The sequence below is a fragment of the Carassius auratus genome, chromosome 40 (assembly GCF_003368295.1).
Source record: "Carassius auratus strain Wakin chromosome 40, ASM336829v1, whole genome shotgun sequence".
Classification (NCBI taxonomy): Eukaryota; Metazoa; Chordata; class Actinopteri; order Cypriniformes; family Cyprinidae; genus Carassius; species Carassius auratus.
In genome coordinates this window covers 8,590,726-8,608,057 of record NC_039282.1, presented here as the reverse complement: position 1 = coordinate 8,608,057, position 17,332 = coordinate 8,590,726, and the positions used below count along the sequence as shown (strand labels likewise).

General features: G+C 38.6%; 1 protein-coding gene across 2 annotated transcripts in view; it reads left to right on the top strand.

Moving 5' to 3' along the window:
- Nucleotides 1–18: 18 nt before the first annotated feature.
- LOC113058489 (lissencephaly-1 homolog A-like) overlaps nucleotides 19–17,332 on the top strand; it is a 35,058-nt gene continuing 17,744 nt past the window's right edge. Inside the window, exons 1-3 of one of the 2 annotated variants that reach the window (XM_026226432.1) lie at nucleotides 19–174; nucleotides 7,721–7,962; nucleotides 17,199–17,283. In XM_026226432.1, the coding sequence (XP_026082217.1) occupies nucleotides 7,931–7,962; nucleotides 17,199–17,283 (117 nt within the window). In that variant the 5' untranslated portion in view covers nucleotides 19–174; nucleotides 7,721–7,930. Of the gene's footprint in view, nucleotides 175–297; nucleotides 361–7,720; nucleotides 7,963–17,198; nucleotides 17,284–17,332 lie in introns of those variants that run through there. The other variant, XM_026226434.1, reaches the window with a different exon arrangement.

Sequence of the window (17,332 nt, the reverse complement as noted above, 5' to 3'; positions counted from 1 at the left end):
CGCCTCCGCTTGCTGAAGTCAGCCCATGCGCGTTCACGTGCCGTAGAAGCGAATGCGGCGCTGCAAGGAGGCAGACCCTGAGACTTCAGCCCCCCTTTTCAACTCGAAAATAACACTAATTTAGTTCCTTACCAGCGTCTTCTGAGGAATAACATTCAGTCCTGAATCTGTAGGGTAAGAACAGCTCATGTATGTCTCTTTTTTCGGTTGTGTTAGATAAAAATCGCCGGTCGAAGTGTTGTAGCTGTAATTTTTGCGCCTCCGTTTCTCCGTGTCTCAAAATGGCGGACGCGGCCGTTGGAGAAATACTTCAGCTTGTTTTTTTCTCCTTTAGTCGTGAATATGCCAACAGCACCACGGGTGTGTATTCTGTGAACGTTATCAATCTATACACGAAATGATGATCCAGCTGCTGTCTGTAGTTTTTGCGGTTCGTTAGTGGTGTAACGTTAACCTTATGTTGTCGGCGACTCAACACGTCGTTTCATGAATGTCATGTTAAGCTAGCAACAGTTGGCTAACGCCCGTGTCAACACATACCTCTATTTAATCTTATGTACATGTTATATTTAAGGTTGACCTTGCCGTGTGCAATTCCTTTTGGGTAAATACAGAAAATTAAATCATTCCTATGGTCGTTTTGGCTGCATACCGGTTGAGAATAAGGTTAATGATGGCTGTGTTTCAAAACCTAGTGAACTTTCTACCTAGACAACATATTTGGAGTTAGATAAAATCGATAACTAGTTATCTGTTTAGTATTCAAACGAGCTTCAAAATAGTCAACTTTGTTTCTCAAAAAACGATGATGGCTCGACCTGGACAGCATATTTGTTCGTTTAGTTCAAGGTTATGAAACATAACAGAGGTTTTTGACAGTTATTAAGCTCGTTTGTATATAAAACATGATGTCATAAGGGACGACCTGAAGATTTGGACTCTGTGACGATCTGTCATGATGTGTACTTTCATTGCAGTAAATGTGGGCTTCTTTCCAGCCCAACGATGTAGGCAAGCAATTAATGTAATGACTGCTCACTGCATAACTAACAGCATCTTGCATGCAAATGTAAACATTTTGAAAAGGCAAGCGTGTGCATGTTGCTTATCAAGGTGTGAATGCTTTGAATAAATGTGGAACCTTGTGTGCTTTGGACGTTCTCTAATCGTTATTGTTTTAAGAGATTGTGCCAAGTTTGCTGTACACTCCCTCTCTAGTTTGACAGGCTTCATGGATGGTTGCTGATGATTGCAAGCATGTTGTGGATTGGATTCACTGAACAGCATAATACTGGTAACATTAAAGTTTCTTATGCCAAATTTACATTGCAAAGATGGCACAGAAGTGCATCCAAAGTGGCATGTCTTTACACAGACTGTGTAATGCTGCTTGGAGGTGGCTTAAATGGGTTCGCACACCAATGACAACTGCATACTTTGTCACTGGGAGCTGAGGTGTGTCTGAGCAGGCATAATTTAGTCTGGCTTTAATGCAGCATTTTGAGCAGGCATAGAGCAGTCAGCTGTGTAAAGATCCCTTAATTCTCATAAAGTCTGCATTTGTTTGATCATAAAACAGTAAAGATGATGATGATGCAGGATAAAATACCAGCTTTCTATTTGAATATATTTTTAAAATGTACTTTATTCCTGTATTGTTATAGTTGAATTTTCAGCAGTCACTTTAGAAATCTTTCTAATGTAGTGCGATGGTAATCATGGCAATTCCTTCAAGGCAATGAGAAAAGTGATTTTTAGTTCAAGTTACATTGGCCGACTGTCTTTACCAGCTTGTACAATTCCACAAAGAAGGATGTTTCCTTTTGCCATCTGTCTTAAAACTAAAGAATCAACATTCTGTTCAGTTATATAGTCTAGGTCTTTGTTGAATATCTCTCATTATCTTTATACTGATAACCAAACAGTGAAGACCAGAATACAGCAGATGATGCTGGATTTCTTTGTTTCATTCTTTGTCTTAATCACATGCTCTTGTTAGTGCTCAGCGTTGGTCTTTTTATAGCATTAATGGATAATCACTACTGGACTGTTTTTGTCTCCGTTGTGTGGTTCAGCTGCACACAGACGGTTGCCCTTCAAACATTTGGCAGAATAACGCAGGATAATTGTGTGTTTGTGGAGTTCCAACAGGCAGTTTGTGATGACTGGGATGGAGGTGGTGTGGCGAGTTTGGTTTGCTCACTGGATGTGCGTCTGCAAAGAAGAGGTCATAATGCGTTTCAGTGCCAATGGGGATCAGTAATGCTTTCACCATGGCAACTAAAAGCTCTGATGTTTGATGTGTTAAAATGTAGATTTCAAGATGGTGGATCAATAACATCTTGTCATTGATTTTGATTCAACCTGTTTACATGCTGAAATGGCCAGGATTATATGTTACAGCTCAGATTGGTACAAAACGGTATATATACGAAAGCTATATAATTGCAAGAGCTCATTACGCTCTTTGTGGCCTGAACTCGCTTTTTTGACCCTAATCTAATTTTCAAAGTTTCCAGTTAGTGTTGAAGTCCCATAGCACACTCATATTAAATTGTAACTTGAAGCAACAAATATGGTGGTACTGGTAAATTGGGACTGCTTGAATTGGATTCCCTCAGCAGCTGTTAATGTTTTGCATGGCAAAGACTGAAAGAGCTACATTACTGTCGTTATAGGTCCCATTTCAATAAAACCGTCAAAAGCAAAGAAGGAATGAGATGGAGGATAAAGAGCTCTTCTTGCTCTTTGCATATCATTCACATTCCTGGCATTGTCTCCTGCTGCCCTTGCTGTTAAAACATTCAGTTTAAAGGGGAAAAGAGGTCCAGTGCACATCACATGTAACGCTGCTGGGATTGGCAAGCCTACGGAGTAGGTCTGTGCAATAGTGTTGTCACGGTACCAAAAACAGTATAAAGAACAAATACACAATTTACACGCATAGATAAAATAAACTGTAGTATTCAGGTACAGAAATGTAGTAATTAAGTGTAAAATAACACTGCTTTTTGTTCACTGTGTGAATTAACTGTAAAATAATTATTCTTTGTTATAGCTGTTTTTTTTTTTTTGTTTGGTTAACATTAGTGACACATTCAGCAGCACATATTTATAGCCTGCTGTGCCTTTAAATCTGGATCCAGTATAATGATACACATCCAGTTACTATTTTTGTTTGAAAACTACATATAAAATCGCTATAAAAATAAATAGTTAACTGCAGTTTGACTAAAATAATAATGACTAAAAGTAATGACTAAAAGTTGACAAAAATGCAATGACTTTTTGTCGACCAAAACTAGGCTAAACCTATGACTCAAATGTGACTAAGGCTATTACGAATTTTCGTCTCAAGATAAAGATTAAGACTAGATCAAAAATGCCTGTCAAAATTAATATGGTGTGTATGTGTCTGTTCAAACCATAGACTCGCAGGAGATGCGAAAGATGAATCAACTCGTGTGTGTGTGTGTGTGGGTGTGTGTGTGTGTGTGTGTGTGGGTGGGTGGGCATTTGCACGTGTGTGGCAGAACTGAAGATATGCTGTGTAACATCAAGCAATTCTCTGCTATATGCGGCAAACTAAAACTTTGACCTTTTGCAACATTTTGATTTAAGTAGCATATTAAAATGATTCAGATATCGCACGCCGTTGCAAAATGCATATCGCAATATTTACATTTGCGATATTTCGATAATTTAGATATATCTTGCAGCCCTACTACTGAGGATGTCATGACATGGTCATTTAAATTCTGCTTCTCTGTATTTTTCAGTGATTATCTAAACCATTGTAATTACAGGCCTGTAGGGTTGTGCCAATAGACGATATTATCGTGTATGGATGGTAGTCAGAGATATCGCCTGTGGCTGATTTCTTTGATGATAGCAAGACGATTATTATTATCAGGCTAATAATACTATTAGGTCTGCAAGATTAATCAAATGTTATTGTCACGCGCATCTTGTCAGTAAAGCCGGTTTTGTGATTAGTAGTAAATCTACATCACGTGCAGCATTTAGCCTACTACACTGACAGCTACTACTACATAGTTCACTGACAAGGTACGCAAATCCTTCTTCATAATGCGATTATGAAATTATTCTGCGATTATGTGTTTTAAATAAATCCTTCTGTGAGATGATGTGGCTTCCTACACAGAATAATGTACCCATATTTCGTAGTATTCTATGCAGTCATAACAGGTTATATAGATGACCTTTGCAGTATTGTATACTTTATTTATAATAAAAATTATAGTAAGAAGAACTCAGATAAACCATATATTTTCATAGTCCTGTGTTTATTAGTGATGTTGAATCAATGAAAGCAGTTAAATCTAGTTTATTCAGCTATATGGATTTCTGGATTTCTTCTGTGCGTTGTATTTGGAGTTTCCGCCTAAAAGCGCTCTCTGCCTTTTGGATGGAGATTTACTACTGATAGCAGAACCTTGCTTACCTGACAAGATACGCATGACAATTGCATTTTTTGGGGATTTAATTTAATTTAGTCATGCGCCCCGTCATTACTATCTAATTAATAAGGCCTATTTGTTCAATCATATATCTTTTTCTGCGTTTTTACAGTGTTCCATTGAATTTATGAATACAATTGCCTATCAGAGGCGTTCAGTCATGAGTCATTGCTGAAACACTGGAGTTTTGTTGTTCGCGGACTGAATTCTGCTCTCTCGCAAATTCTTTCCTCATTAACAACAAAGTGCAAATGTACATGCAATTTAATTAAAAGAGATTTAATCATCATACCGTGTAGATAGCTTCACTGATTATAACAGGAGTGTTTTTTATAGTGCATAAACTTGTGATAGACTGAAGCCATGTTCTTTTTGATAATGTAAATGTTTTAATAACTGAGGAAATGTAAGCATTATAATTAGTAACTTACAAAGTTTTTGTTAAATTATCATGTTAAATACAAATTCAGTCATTAAACTATTTTATGACATGAGATTCTAACATTAGGCTGCTTTTAGCCTTACCCTGTAAATAATTAAGCGAATTAGCATGATATTGTGTATCAGTGATCTCACAGGCTGATGATAGGATGATATGACTAATGAGCAGATCGCCCAACACTTACAGGCCTGTCAGCATATCAGATCCTCTCTAGTTGTTCATAGTTCAAGTGGTGCTCATGATCTGGCAATTTACAGATAAACAATTGCTGATAAAGATTGTTCTTTGATTCTTCTTAATAATATTTGCTTTGAAAGCATGTTAACTCACTTAACCATTGTTTTTTAGTCTCCTTGTCCTGTGGCTCAGCGCTGAACCTGTTGTATTTATGTGTGGGTAAATATGTGGAGTGTTCAGAGCTCGGTTGAGGAATGCGGTATGCTTACCTCTTGTTCTTCATGAGTAGTGCTATAGACCCCTATAACAAGATGCAGGTCTCTATAATTCTGTGTTCACACCAAACGTGAATAGAGCGTCAAATTCTTATCTACTGCGTCTAGTTTGCAGCTTTAACATTTTGAATGCATTCGCACGTCTAGAGCGAAATCCACTTCTTGTGGGAGGGGCAAGTGCTAGGCGGTTGTCTGTTTGCAAGATGGCTGATGTTTATCGAGCATCCAGGACTTTTCCACATTTTCGTAGATCGCTGACAAGCTACGCCATATCGCGTTCAATATCGCGGATGAATCACCTTCGATATTGAACGCGATATGGCGTAGCTTGTCAGCGATCTACGGCTCTGTATATTAAATGCCACTCCAATTATAAGCAGGTGATGGCGATTTTAGCAGTGATCAGGGAAGCAGCTTTACTGATTAGATGCGCATGATCATATCGTTAGATATATCGCCCAGCCCTACTGCAAATCCATTTATCCATTGCTGAAATTTCCACGTCTTCATGGAGAGAACAGGTCATGGTTGCTAAACAACGGCAGACTCCTCAGGAGCGCAAGTGCCTGAAGGCTTTGGGGCAAAAAAAAAATCAGAAAGCGGCGTGCCTAGCGTTTTCCACGCGTTTTTAGACGCGATTTGTGAATGGCCCCTAACAATATGAAAACTCCTGCTTAATACAAAGAGTGACGATGCCGCAGACAGTAAAACGTTCCAAAGTGTGGTTATACTTCACTAGAGTTGAAGCAGACAACGCTGGTTGTCATAAGTGCAACAACATTTTTCATGTAAGGGCGGAAACACAAGCAATCCGTCAAAGCATCTTTCAAAAGTGCATTATGTGCTGACAGAGAAATGCAAAGTATTCATTTGCCTAACACAACCCAGAGTACCAATAAGAATAATGTTAAAGTACCAGACCGTTAAGCAGTATCAGTAAGAGTAGTAATACCGTTAAAACCTTAACGATACCATCCCTAGTGTGAACGCAGCATTAGAGGTATATAATGTTTCCCCTCACACGTCTCAGAGAGCACAGATTCTAAAGGCTGGATTAGTTGTTTAATAGTCAGGCAGTTTTTTTTCCAGGATGATATTCTTAATTCCACAATGTTATTTCCTTAACAGCGAGTAGAGTAATGCTGTATCATAAACCCACTATGGTCATCTCAATACCAACATTTTTAGTAATTTGTATCAGTGTCAGTTAATTTACTGATACTTGATAATGATTTCAAACAACATGTAATAGCAACTAATATACTTTTTAAACACCTTTATTTATTTAAATATAAATATTAAGCTAAGTATTAAATTAAGTGAGAATAACGGCATGTACCTTTTGAAGTAATTCTTAATTAAAATTTCACATTTACAAAGTTATTAATGAAGTAAACTCTGTGGTTGTTTTTTGTTTTTCTTTTTGATACTGTCATTTGAATAACATCTGACTGCATTTAAACTGGAAGGTGCAGGACGTGTTCACCCAAAAATGAAAACTTGCTGAAAATGTACTCACCCTCATTCCATCCAAGATGTAGATGTATTTGTTTCTTCATCTGAACAGATAGGGAGAAATTCAGCTGTACTTAACTTGCTCACACTGGATCCTCTGAAGTGAATGGGTTTTTAACATGTCATATTAGTTTCTAGCTAAAATACAAGTCCTACGAGTCTGAGTATCGCCCACCCCTTGCAAAATCTGTTTATACTTTTAATTTAAAGAAAATGAACTTTTACACTTTAATAAATCATTACATTAATCGTACTGTGAGATATGCATCATGTATCAGGTAGTGGACGATACCCAGCCATGTTGGCAGGGATGACCAGCAGTTGTGAACTTCTGGCTTGTAGTGTGTGCATGTCCTCTCTCTCTCCAGCCTTTATAATATTTTTGTAAAGTATCAGTACTTTTGCCATCCCGACTATATAGTGATCTTTCTTATAGCAGAGAGAAATTTGGAGTTCTGCTTGTTGCTGTCAAACTGTGTATCTCACTGGAGCACAGAAGTAGGTTGATGCTAAAATCTGGGTCACCGGTCCCTTTTACACGTGTTCAGAGCTCCCGACAGGGGCAGCAGGAGTCTGTAACAAAGCGCTCCAAATGGCAGCCGAAAGAGAGGACTTAATACAGGCTAGAATGAGATGTGTGCTGGGGGAAATAGAGCAGATGGAGCACCTGATGAAATGTGTGTTAGCCCCCAAAGCTACCTTCAGAGGAACGGGGTCAGTTGCATATTTACACTTGTCTTAAGCCTGTGTGACCACTACTCGTCTGCACTGTGTTTAGTTTCCAGGAGGTCTGTTATTGAAAATGACGAATGTGTTTTTTTCCTCCACAGATGCAGGGACTGTCTGGCTGGTAGATGCCTGCAGGCTGTCAATGTGTGGTGTTCCTGGAGACAGTCTTTAAGAAGAAGTGTTTGGGGTGAGCTGCTGACCACCCGGCAAGCCGGACCCGGTGTCCTATCTCTGATCTCCTGCCAAGGAGATAGCAGTTGCTGCACACGCTACACCTGATCCCCATCCCTGCCCCGTCCCGTCCCGTCACTATGGTGCTGTCACAGAGACAACGTGAGGAGCTGTAAGTTCACAAATCCATGCAGCACTGTGTAAGGCAAACAATAGAATGTATATGTATGTTTAAAAGACATAATGATAATCTTATTTTAAGAGGGTTCATACTTTAGTAAACCTATGACCGCAGTGAAGTATACAGTATGGATTTATCAGGGAGTTTGACAGCTGAAAAGATCACTGGGCAATGTCTGTAAGAGGTCTAGACAAAGCCTGGACATAAAACAACCCTTTTGTGTCCCATCAGGATAGATGTCATTGCAATGGGCTCGAAAGAGTTTGTAGCCACTGTGCAAGGTTTTTGAGTTCGCATTAAATGAAATCCTTGCACTTGATTTATAAATGCTTTGTTTTGTGAATTTTCTGTTAGAAAGTTGAATGTTACTTGAAAAATGACTGTTGGTTCTGTTGAAAGGAAGTGAACTTCCCACTCCAAATAGATTCACTAACATGAATGTGAATAGTCCTGCTAGACTGGAAGCAAATGCTGGGCAGTTTTAGTGAATACTGGTAGAATACCACGGGGCGTCTTGATGCATTTCTACTGGATTCATTAGGACAATAGAGAAAAATTGGAGGCAGTGACAAGCTGACTGCCTGCCTCAACAGTTTATTTTCCTCTTTGGCAGATTTCATACAGAGCACATGAATGGAATCTGTAGTGTTTGAGTTACTTAGGCTTTTCTCAGTGCATAGAGCTCAACTGCTGGTCATACAGAAATGATACTTGAACCCTTTCAAAATCTTTTCTGGGGCATGCAAAGAGGTTTTGTTCTCCTTGGCCCGCTCTTTGTATTTTATTTATTCATGTACTTTAAAATTTACTTGCCTGGCTATTTTTCATTTATTTAATTTTTTTTTTTTTTGGGGGGGGGGGGGGGGGGGTTAATGTAACTAACCCAATGTAACTAACCTTCATCACAGAGTAATGTTTCATTTATAAAAATAAAAAAACTGTGTCAGGATCCCTGGTGATGTTTATCTTGGTCACAGGTTGCACAACATCTTACAAAGGCTATATATAGTTACAAAAGGCATAATAGAGTCACTCATACAAGAGCACATTGTGTTTATGCACTGAAAGCATGGCAGATTGAAGCCTGCGAGGGTTTGGTGAAAAAATAAACACACAGCATATTACACAGAACGAGCTGTTCTTCCTGGTAAATAAAGTGTCATAAATGAGTGTCCCGTTATTATAAAACACCCCTTTCACTCAGTGTCTGTGAAGTGGAGCAGCACAATGTCCCACCAGTCCTTGTTTAAGACTATCATCCACAGATGATTTTTTTTTTTTGTTTATAAAGTAAGCAGCACAGCACAACAGTTTATGTGCTGGTTGTTGTCTTATTAGAACCCAAAGTAGATAAATAGCAAGTGTGCTTTTTAAACCAGTGTTCGACAACAGCGGGAAGCTATGTATGTTCATGCAGTGTGCGCATATCAAAAGAGTAAATCCGATCAGAAGCCTGTGACATATAAACATGCATATCAACCTGATCACTTTATTTAGCGTTCATGTAAACACTGTTCCGATTCGGCAATCAGAATGAGTTGATTCAGATTGAAGCAAAAAGTGTCCATGTAAACGTACCTAGTGTGAGCTCATAGGTCAGGTCAGGGATTTCTTCCTATATAGGGGATTTCTTATTGCTGTTGACTCTCAAAAATGTGCTCTCAGCTTGCTATGGGCTGTCTAAATGTGATTGTAGGGCTTGTATCTTGTTATTGATCTTACCTTCTTTGGCTTTGGGATTTTATTGTATTTGCAAGTTAATTAAAAAATGCATTATCTACACATAGCTGATGTCTAAATAATGCTCATTCTTCACTTGGACCGCAACTTCAAAATCTCCTTAGCACTGCAATCTATCAAAAAAGGTTGAGCTGTTGCTGTTATTGAAATAATATATTCAGTTTTGCTGGGTTTTAAGCAATTTAAAAAAACACCTACTTATACATAAAAATATATGAGTGTGTGTGTGTGAAATTTCATATTTGTAAATATCATTCTGCTCTGTTAATAACTGTTAATGTTAGGGGTGTCCATGGTTAACCGGTTAACCGATTAACCGTTAAAAATTGTGTAACCGAGTGAAACATTTTGCTCGGTGAAGTGACGTCAATAGCGTGCATTGAATTTAGTTGTAATACATTTTTGCACCACCAGAGACCGCCAGAGCGCTCCCAGACATTTGTAATGTCCACAAGAAGAAGTCATTTTTCTAATATGAAGCGGGCTAATACGAGTGACGGGGCAAAATGCAAGTATTGCAATACAGTGCTTAGATATACTTCAAGTACAACCTCGTTGTTGTAATCTCAACAGCCAACACCCGGGCATCATTAGGCCGGTCAGGACACACTGGATGCGTGGCGAAAGCATCTCAGCTGCGTGGCTTGTCTGTTTTTAATTCGGTTCCCATGTTAACAGGTTAGAGCTTGCCGACTGCCTGCGTGAGACCCGCGGCTCAGGCGCGGCTCGACGCGTGCATGCTAGAAATAGAACCGACGCCTTGTTGGAAGCGTTTCCAGGCAAAGTATAATAGGAAAATATGTTTATATGTCATTTTGTACAAAAATACATATTAATTCATGACATTTTGATATTTGAAAGTCTATAGGTTGACATAAATTCAGATATAAATGTAATTTAAATAAATAATTATCGATTTTCAAATATTGTACGTGTCAAACATAATCATAGTCATAGCCTTAGCGAGGCGGCCGCGGAGTCTGCTTGTTACCTTTTGCCTTATACATTTTAGGCTTATTCTCAAATTCAGATTGTGTTAATGGGCGGCATTATTAGGCAGTTTTAATAGGACAATTTGACCGGAGAGATTAAATTTTGTCGGACATTCCATTTTTTTTTCGGCCAATGTCCGGAAATTACTATGGTTATGGTTACTATGGCACACTATGGTTAACCGAGTATTAACCGCTAAGGGCCTCGGTTAACGGTTAATGAAAAACTTGAGAACGTGCAGCCCTAGTTAATGTCTTCGGACCTTTCATCATGACAGCTGTTGTTTAGCGTTGTGCTGTAGGTGTGGCAGGTGTGTGCAGGCCTGGGCTCTGGAGACCACCGCTCTGCCTCATTCTAAAACGTAGCTGCTTTGCCAGCCCCTGGTGAGCTCTGATGGAGCTGCCGCCAGCCAGTCAGCAGGAATCCCATCAGCAGTATGGATTTAATCTGCACACTGGCACATAGAGGAGGTGACGGCCCTTCTGCTGCTTTTAGGGGCCTCAATCCTTTGACTTGGATGCTACCTCAGCATCCCAAGAATCAGTCTAGACTTCAGCCTGAGATTTATTCTGTTATTGTGGAGGGCTGAAATAGGGTAATTGAAATGCCAGAAATTTGACAAAGTTTCAATCATTAGGTGGCATTTAAATGGTAATTTTGTGGTTGTGTAGTTGTTTATGCTTAAGCGGTTCCTGAGGAGGAGCTGAGCAAAGCTTTACATGCATTAGTGCCACATGCAGTCAGAGATTACTGTGCCAGCTGTCACTCCTTCATACCGGCAAGGGAATGTGAATGTGTAATCTAAAACTTCCCCTCAAAAGAGTGGAAATCCCTTTGCTTCTGCCTGCTTGTTGTGTGTGTGTGTGTGTGCTTGTGTATACATGAGATTGTGCCGTGGCTCAGGACCTTATTTAGATGACTGTAAACAAAAACATGGCATTAGGTCTAAGAACACGCTCTGCTAGTCGTCTTAAGGGGTGTGGCCTCTGAGGATCAGCCCAAATCTCATTAACGCTTCTGTCAAAGGGGCTACGCGTGTGTACGTGAGACAGCTGGCTCAACACTCCCGTGCTGTGCACACACACGCACATCCAATTGCATGTGCCCTTTACACACACGAACTCAAGGTCTGCCATCTCTGAACTGCCATAACACAGAGCTTTTGCAATTAAGCTACATTCATCATATCACTAAAATAAGATCTGTATGCTTCACTTAACTATCTGGGTGGCTTTCTTTCTGTAGTGTCAAATTTTTCAGGGTGTAGCGAACTGTTTAGCATTGAATGTTTTTCAGAATAGACAGTCAAGGTGTTCTGAGTGCTTTAGCATGTGCTTATGCTCTCTTTTTAATTTAGAACGTTCCCTTTCATATTATATTCGTTGTTTGACCTATACAGTGTGCTGTAGTGCGGATGAAATAATGAGGCTTTTTGAGAACTGATAAGGTCAGAGTGCTAGATATGCTGTGGTTCCTGCATTATTTCAATGGGTTCACTAGTTTTAGAGTCATCAGTTTTGAGAACTCATTTGTTCTGTTTAGACATTGAGTGAAAAGGTTTGTCTAACTGGTTCTTACTGGAAACTAGTGTAAAGTCCACTTGGATGCTCAGAGAACACATCGTGTGCGCTTACTAAGCAGAACTGCAGTAACCTCTGCTCAGGTGCCTTTTGTCAGAGAATAATCAGCTTTCCTGTAGAATCCCTGGATAGAGCCGCAAAGAGAGAGTGCTGGCTTTGATGAAAGCCTCTTTCTATTGACCGTGTTGTTTTTTTATGTACAGGCTAGCTGCAGGAAATATCACTCCTTTCTCTGTTTTTACAAAGGTTACCATCTCCAAAAGCATGCAGAGGGACTCATTCTGCAGTCCTGTGATGCCATGTTCTGATTCATGATGGCAGCTGGATAATAAGTAAAGCAAATCCACACGCCAGAGGCATTCAGACAAGATATACCCACAGGGGCTCATCACAGTCTGATAAGACAGTGTTTGTTTACTGAGAAGAGATGCGCAGGGTTTGTGGAGTCGAGGTGGGAGGGGTGCGGGATGCTGTCTGGCTGGCAGTGGTGATGTGGATCCGGAAGCAAGCACTTAGCGGAAATGATGTTAGAGCGAGATGAGTCTCCTCCAGAAAGAATGAGGTAATGCTCCTCACCTCTTCTCCTGCAGCCACTCTCCTGTGCACATATCGCACACACACTGCCACCATCCTGCTTTAGATTTAGTTTGACATGCTCTTCAGCTGCAGATTCAGTCATGTGGTCATGAATCATACTGTAATTAAAAATCTAATTTTTGATTAGCTATTAGATGTTATGAAACCCATTTAATTTTTCTCAGATTCAATATTATTTTTCCTAAATTGTTTTCAGTTTAAATTAGTAAATATTCAGTTTAAAACAATTTAAGATTCGCAGTTTAAATTACAACATGGGTGAAAAATTGTTATTATTATAAGATGTTTTAATAACCATGTATTCGTTATTTCTATTGTAAATAGAAATAGTTATTTCTATTGTAAATACATTCTATTGTACAATATATTTTTGTCAATCCTTTTATTCTGGTGGGTTGTATTAAAGACCTTTTGTTTCAGAGTGTAACTGATGGTAGTTTTGTCAAATGAAATGGTGAAATGTCTTTGAAGTGAACTTTCAGAGCATCTTAAGATGAAGTTCTTGTTGAGTGTCCTTGTGAAGTTTGCAGATGCTGTTAACACCACGAGTGTCATGCATGCTTGAGTATGTGTAGATGAAACTGTGTCTACATTTAACACATACCCACTATCAATATTTGCTAATGTCTGCCCACAAGCAGAGCAGACAGCATTTTCTTTATCATATTCACATGAAACTCAAGTAGATGCAAATAATGCAAGGCCCTGATTAAACAGGTCAACTTTTTCAGGTCTGTAACAAAATCATCTATATCATAAGCGAAATTGGTTTCATAGAGGAAATCTTGCAATGACTCCGAGTTTTTAAAAGCTGACAACAAAGCATTTGTATTTTCCTTCCTAACATCAAAGAAACTGGCCATGATGGCATGAAAATCAGCCCTGATCACATTTTAACTCAGTATGAAGTAAAGGAACCAGTGAAATGTGCTGCCGTCAGTGGCTTGTTTATATTGTAGAGAGAAATGAGCTGCAGTTGTTTAGGTTCAAAAACTATTTGAAGGAAGGCTGGTCTTCATCTCATTTTTTTTAATAAACCTAAATTATTTTTCCGTACTATTACCTTATTAAAACTAGCTGATATTGTTAAATTAATGAAAATCTTTATACAGTTGTTGGGATAAGTGGATTTCCTTGAAGTCAATTGTACGTGTAGATGAGACGCATGCAAACTTCATATTAAGATCACATTCATTTTGCTGTTTAATATTTATTTATACACACTAGTCTGTGAATGAAAGTTTCTGGCTTATTTTTGATTGGTTCATCTACATTTTGCCAAATTCCTCGACATTCTACGTTATACAGTAAATGTCATTTTAATGACAGAATTCCTTAATTCGGTCCACATTTTCTGCATTATGAAAATCTTATGGCCTTATGTACCTGGCAGGTTTTATGAAGATATTATGAAGACTCTTTTTCTCAGAGTAATGGGTTTACATCTACTTTTAATAAACAAAATGTTACCAGGTTGTTTGATTTCATGGTGCAAATACATATTTCCAGCGTATCATCAGACTCCCGCTCACTGTGTTTTTACATTCAGATGTTCCCATGTTGCCCAAAAATGCTGTCTAGAGCGGCAGCTCTTCTGATTTTGAGACCGTCTCTGGTTAGTTTGAGGAAGCTCTTCCTTAAAGAAGCATTTCTTTTGTTCCTTGTTTTCAGCATCTCTTCCCACTCAGGTTCAGTTCTGCTTCACTTCCTGCCTGCTCCATAGTTTCCATGGAAACCAGTCCAAAGCTATGAGCACTCATTTGTTTGTTTTATTTGTTTATTTTTACTTTTTCTTTTTTTTTTTGATTGTGACTGCAGCTAGCAGTATCGCAAAAAATAGTAATTGTGGCTGGATTTTGGATGATGCATCCAGCAGTGGGTGTGCAGGTGTGTGAGGACTAGCATTGGGGCAGATGCATCTGAGGGTCTAAATGTCATGGCACTTTACCTCATAATGGGAACTCATTGAAGGTAATTTGTTATTTTTAGGAGACACTGCTTGCTTGTGCCAACACTGATCTTTGGTCTTTGTCAACAAATCACCTAGGATGAATCACTGGAACACCCTCTTGATGATAATCTGAAGGTAGATTCAAAAACTCTGGTTTCTGCCCTGAGATTTAAGTCACTATTGTCATATACAGACTACAGTTAAATGTAGTGGTCACTTGTCTTTGAAGTTGGTAATCTCGCTGTTTTATTCAAGCATTTTATTAAATGCTTCAAAGAAGCTCATAAGCACAGTTTCATGTGGGCTGCTTGTTTTTTGACAGATTGTATTTGCTGTTTAATGAGCTTTTCTGCAGCACATAACTTACATTTCATGGTTATATTCTTGTCTGTAAATTATGAATTATGAGTTTCTGTTCTGCAAAAAGGCTTGTTGTAACAGCAAGTCATTTTAAACTTTCAAAGACTTCTCTCAATGCATGACAGCCAGATGGAGTGTGATAATTCTGATTTTAAATTATAAATTTTCATACAATATTTGTTGTTGGGCATTTCATTTAAAAGGATAGTCAACCAAAAATTACCCGATGCCTTTTATTTCTTCCCCTCATGCCATTCCAAACCTGTGTAGTTTATTTTGTAAATCACAAAAGTAGATATTTTGAAAAAAGTTTGGAACCAAACTCCATTGGACCCCATTGATGTCCAGTTGAATAGACAAATACAAAAGACAGATTTATTAGAAAAAATAATTAATTACTCTGATTTTTGGTTATTACTGAATGCATTTAAAGATTTTGAACTGTTGTCATCTACGTTTATTGTTAACAGCAGTGAAATAGCAAAATGTGGCTTTGCTTCTCATGGTCAAACAAATGTGACCGAGTCCTGTATACAGTATGCACACAGAATGCTAATTTAGTGTATTTCCAGGAAATGCATTGTCATAATCATCAGATTGTTGTTTTGCTGAACCGCTCTGTTGGACTCACAAAGAAGCGTTGTTATTGAGCTGTATCTTTAGGAAGGTATCTGTCGAGCATGTCCCTCTCAAAGCAGAGTAGAGTCACACACATATGTTCCCTCCAGCATGAAGCAGTGTGTAGTTCATTCCTGTCGCCTGTCACATGAGAGATAACCACATGCTGACCTTGACTCTGAACAGAACACCCTCACTGTCACAGGCTGCAGTAGATATGGTGCCAGAGCTTGGTCACTTTATTGTCTGCTCTTTAGTGAACTGGCCCATCCACCAAACACACACTGTATATATAATCATATCATTTATCTCTACCCATGCCACACCCAGAGTTTTTCCTCTCCCTGTGTGTGCTGTTAGACTCTTTGTTGTCTGGTCTATAGATATTTTAATTCTTTGTATCGATCTTGATTTTGATCTTGATTTAAGAGTGTATTTGAACAATGCGGCTGTCTCGCTGAAACAGCATTTCCATATTGGGCTCCTTGTTTCCTCGCGGCTGTGGATCCTTCTGCCATCACAATGCCAGGAAGAGTTTGGACAGCAGAGTGGCGTCTCTGACAGCCTTCTTTGTCTTCACTATCAATGAATATCTTCCGCTCACCACAGTCTTGCTGACTCCTCAGCAGCTCGAAATGTGTTGAAAACAGAGGTGGAGGCTTCTTTCAAAGAACTGACACATTCCTATTTAAGCAGAAAGCATTTGTAAAATTGTTCTTTTTGAATGTGCGCACATTTTATTTTTGCTTTTAAAAGATTTGTTTTCCCTAGCATGCTTTTTTTTTTTTTTTAAATGGCAAGACTTTGCTTCTGTCATTGACATGGAAGTAAAGCCATGGAGTGGTGGTGGTGGTGGTGTTATTGTTATTAATGTAATGAGTATTAATGTGTATTATTACTCTTATTATTACTACTATCTTTCTTTAAAATACATATACTTGTCTAATACTTAATATTATTATTATTATTATTATTATTATTATTGGTACATAATGCATTACAAATTCTCATCCTTTACTAGTAGATATATCTAAAATACTTGTACACTAATGATTACCATGGACTTTATTTATTTATTTTTTTTTTTTTTTTTTTATGGCACCTCTTTGGGCCAGTACAGAAATTTGCTTTGTAAATTTGCATATCAGTTTTTTTTTTTATAGTCTGTCAGGCTTTAATAGTCTCCATGTATGCTTAAGCAGTTTTCCACGAGGAGCTGTTTTTTGTCTACTAGAGTGAAATTCCAGTGTACCAGTGTCTGGATATGTGTTAAAGACACGCATGTTCTTTCAGTTTTGTCAAAAGCTCTTACAACAGCTCTTTTCTTAATCCACAATCATAAAGCCTGGTTATCAAGAGAACTAATTAGGCTTTTCTTTGTTTTTCAGAAACCGAGCGATAGCTGATTACCTTCGTTCCAACGGATATGAAGAGGCATATTCAGTTTTCAAAAAGGAGGCGGAATTAGACGTGGTGAGTGTGGGAACCCCCCTCCATTTATACCCCAGTCAAACCAGTATTT